Below are 2,500 nucleotides of genomic sequence, written 5' to 3'. Positions count from 1 at the left end.
CCAGACGAGTGCTGATCTCTGTGGTCACGCAGCAGGTCAACACAGTGCATGTAGACAGGGAGAGGCTATCCATGCCCGGACTCAAGTTTGACAATTTGCAGGTCAGTGACTTTTGAATTTGGTTGCTTAGGATTTGGATACTGATTGGAAGAATTCATCTCTGTTACTGGTTTCATTTTTATAAGGAATAAAATGCCTCAGGATTATCAGTGCTGTTATGAAAAATAGGAAAGACTGCTTGGTGTGATGCGACCCAGTGCACCAAGCATCACAAAGTATTTTATTCCTTTTATAGCACAATAATATCCGAGTGTGATCGTCCGCATTTACGTTTATCTTACATCATCACAGACACGCAGGGAGAACACAACGAGACTCCCCATCTTTTAATATTATATATTTTAACACTTTTATGTTACTTAATGCGCAGCGGCATCTGTGTGCGTCACATTGCATCATTAAACAGATGAAGGCGGTTTTCTGCTGATGCTCCTGACGTCGTCATCATCGGCTAAAACACATGTACAGGTTACTTTACTTCCTGAATAATTGCGGACTGAATAAGTACAAGTTGATTTTGAGTTAACAGGAATCGTGGCACAGTTCCTGACCGACCGAATTCGCACCACCTCCTACAGGTAGTCTCCGGTTCGGTACCAGGTATCCTGTTCCGCACCAGAGCTTTTTACCTTACCAATTTTTCATGCAACTCTGTCCTGTTCCAGACTAAACTGCCAGCTTAAATACCAACTACTTTTCCTGAGGGGGGCACGGTGGCTTAGTGGTTAGCACGTTCGCCTCCAGGGTTGGGGGTTCGATTCCCGCCTCCGCCTTGTGTGTGTGGAGTTTGCATGTTCTCCCCGTGCCTTAGGGGTTTCCTCCGGGTACTCCGGTTTCCTCCCACGGTCCAAAGACATGCATGGTAGGTTGATTGGCATCTCTGGAAAATTGTCCGTAGTGTGTGATTGCGTGAGTGAATGAGAGTGTGTGTGTGTGCCCTGCGATGGGTTGGCACTCCGTCCAGGGTGAACCCTACCTTGATGCCCGATGACGCCTGAGATAGGCACAGGCTCCCGTGACCCGAGGTAGTTCGGATAAGCGGTAGAAGATGAATGAATGAATGAATGAATGAATGAATGAACTTTTCCTGAGAAACAATAATGTCCATTGTCCTTTATCCTGAAGACGTTTCCATGGCAGAAAACTTAATAGACCAACTTTATAGCAAAACTCTCACACTAGTGACTGCTTCCAAAAATGTTAAACAAACACCTCGCATTTTAAAGCGGTTTCACCATGTACACAATTACATACATTTTTAAACCGTTTACTTGTAATGTTAAGTTACGGTGTGAGTCCTTCATTCCACAAGTCCTCGTGAACGAGCTGTTACTATGGAAACAATAACGGTTTAGAATGAGCACATTCATGCATACAGTCAAAGCTGCTGTTATAGAAGATTGATCAATACCTACTGACCAATCGGATAAGAGAATTCACCATTGCTTATTTTGATAAAGCACAATATTAAACTTGTGCAATGGATTTAGTTTTTTAAGTCATGAAAGGCTAAGTGAATGTTTTTTTTAGATGCATGGCCGTTGATTAATGCGGACCTTTGCTTTGACTGAAGAGCATAAGAACTATTTAGCATGCGAGAAAGTAGAGGGTGTAATACTCTGTGTGTTGCAGGGTGATGCAGTGAAGGACCTGATGCTGCGTTTCCTTGGAGACCAGGCAGCAACGAAGAGGCAAGTTCTCACCGCTAACTCAGTGGAGCAGAACTTCTTGGGTCTCAAGCAACTAATCGTGAGTCTTCCTTCTTGTCCATTTCTGTACTTCCAGTTGCAGTCTTGGAAAACCTTAGCCAGTGACAATTCTTGTAGTAAATATTCAGCAAGATTGTGTTGAAGGTGCATTTGGCTCATGCATTTCAAAATTATAGGCAGTAATCTTACCAACCTAGATATAACTATCCAAAACTAGCCTGTAGATTGTGAAGCATGCTACATTTTTGAAAATGAAATCTTAACAGTTGGTGAAAATAGAAGAAGAAACATTTTTCTAAAAGTGATAAGTGCCATAATTTTGCTCTGGAGTTTACTGAGGAAGAGATGCAAGAAAGCCAAAGGCACAGACTGGATCTGACAATCCCAGTGAAAATAGAAGTTCTAGTTTACCTCTGCAAATTTAGTGACTTTAATGAGCCGTGAAAAACATTGTCAAACCTATAAACTAACAACTCTTTGATATAGAAGTTACTGTGAGAATATTTGACGATTTCTGGCTAAATTAAGTTATTACACATTTGACCTACACCGTATGGCTACAGTATGTGAACATCTGACATTCACACCCTCATGTGGTTCTTTCGCAATTTGTTGTAATAAATCATGTAGAATGTCTTTGTTTCCTGGATCATTACAATTTTGGCTTGAACGATAACACTTTTTTTAATTAAAATCTTTTACGTTTATAACAGTTGCCTCCATGCCCCATT

The 2,500-nt window shown here is 41.4% G+C and overlaps 1 protein-coding gene across 1 annotated transcript in view; it reads left to right on the top strand.

Moving 5' to 3' along the window:
• The window catches only part of trappc12 (trafficking protein particle complex subunit 12), a 28,554-nt gene that overhangs the window by 2,629 nt on the left and 23,425 nt on the right, over positions 1 to 2,500 (top strand). Inside the window, exons 2-3 of the mRNA XM_060879280.1 lie at positions 1 to 101; positions 1,693 to 1,809. The exon at positions 1 to 101 is cut by the window's left edge and continues 1,123 nt beyond it. Of these exons, the coding sequence (XP_060735263.1) occupies positions 1 to 101; positions 1,693 to 1,809 (218 nt within the window). The remainder of the gene's footprint in view (positions 102 to 1,692; positions 1,810 to 2,500) is intronic.

The sequence above is a fragment of the Tachysurus vachellii genome, chromosome 10 (assembly GCF_030014155.1).
Source record: "Tachysurus vachellii isolate PV-2020 chromosome 10, HZAU_Pvac_v1, whole genome shotgun sequence".
In the NCBI taxonomy this organism is placed as follows: Eukaryota; Metazoa; Chordata; class Actinopteri; order Siluriformes; family Bagridae; genus Tachysurus; species Tachysurus vachellii.
The sequence above is the reverse complement of the archived record's forward strand: the minus strand, read 5'-3'. Positions and strand labels throughout refer to the sequence as shown.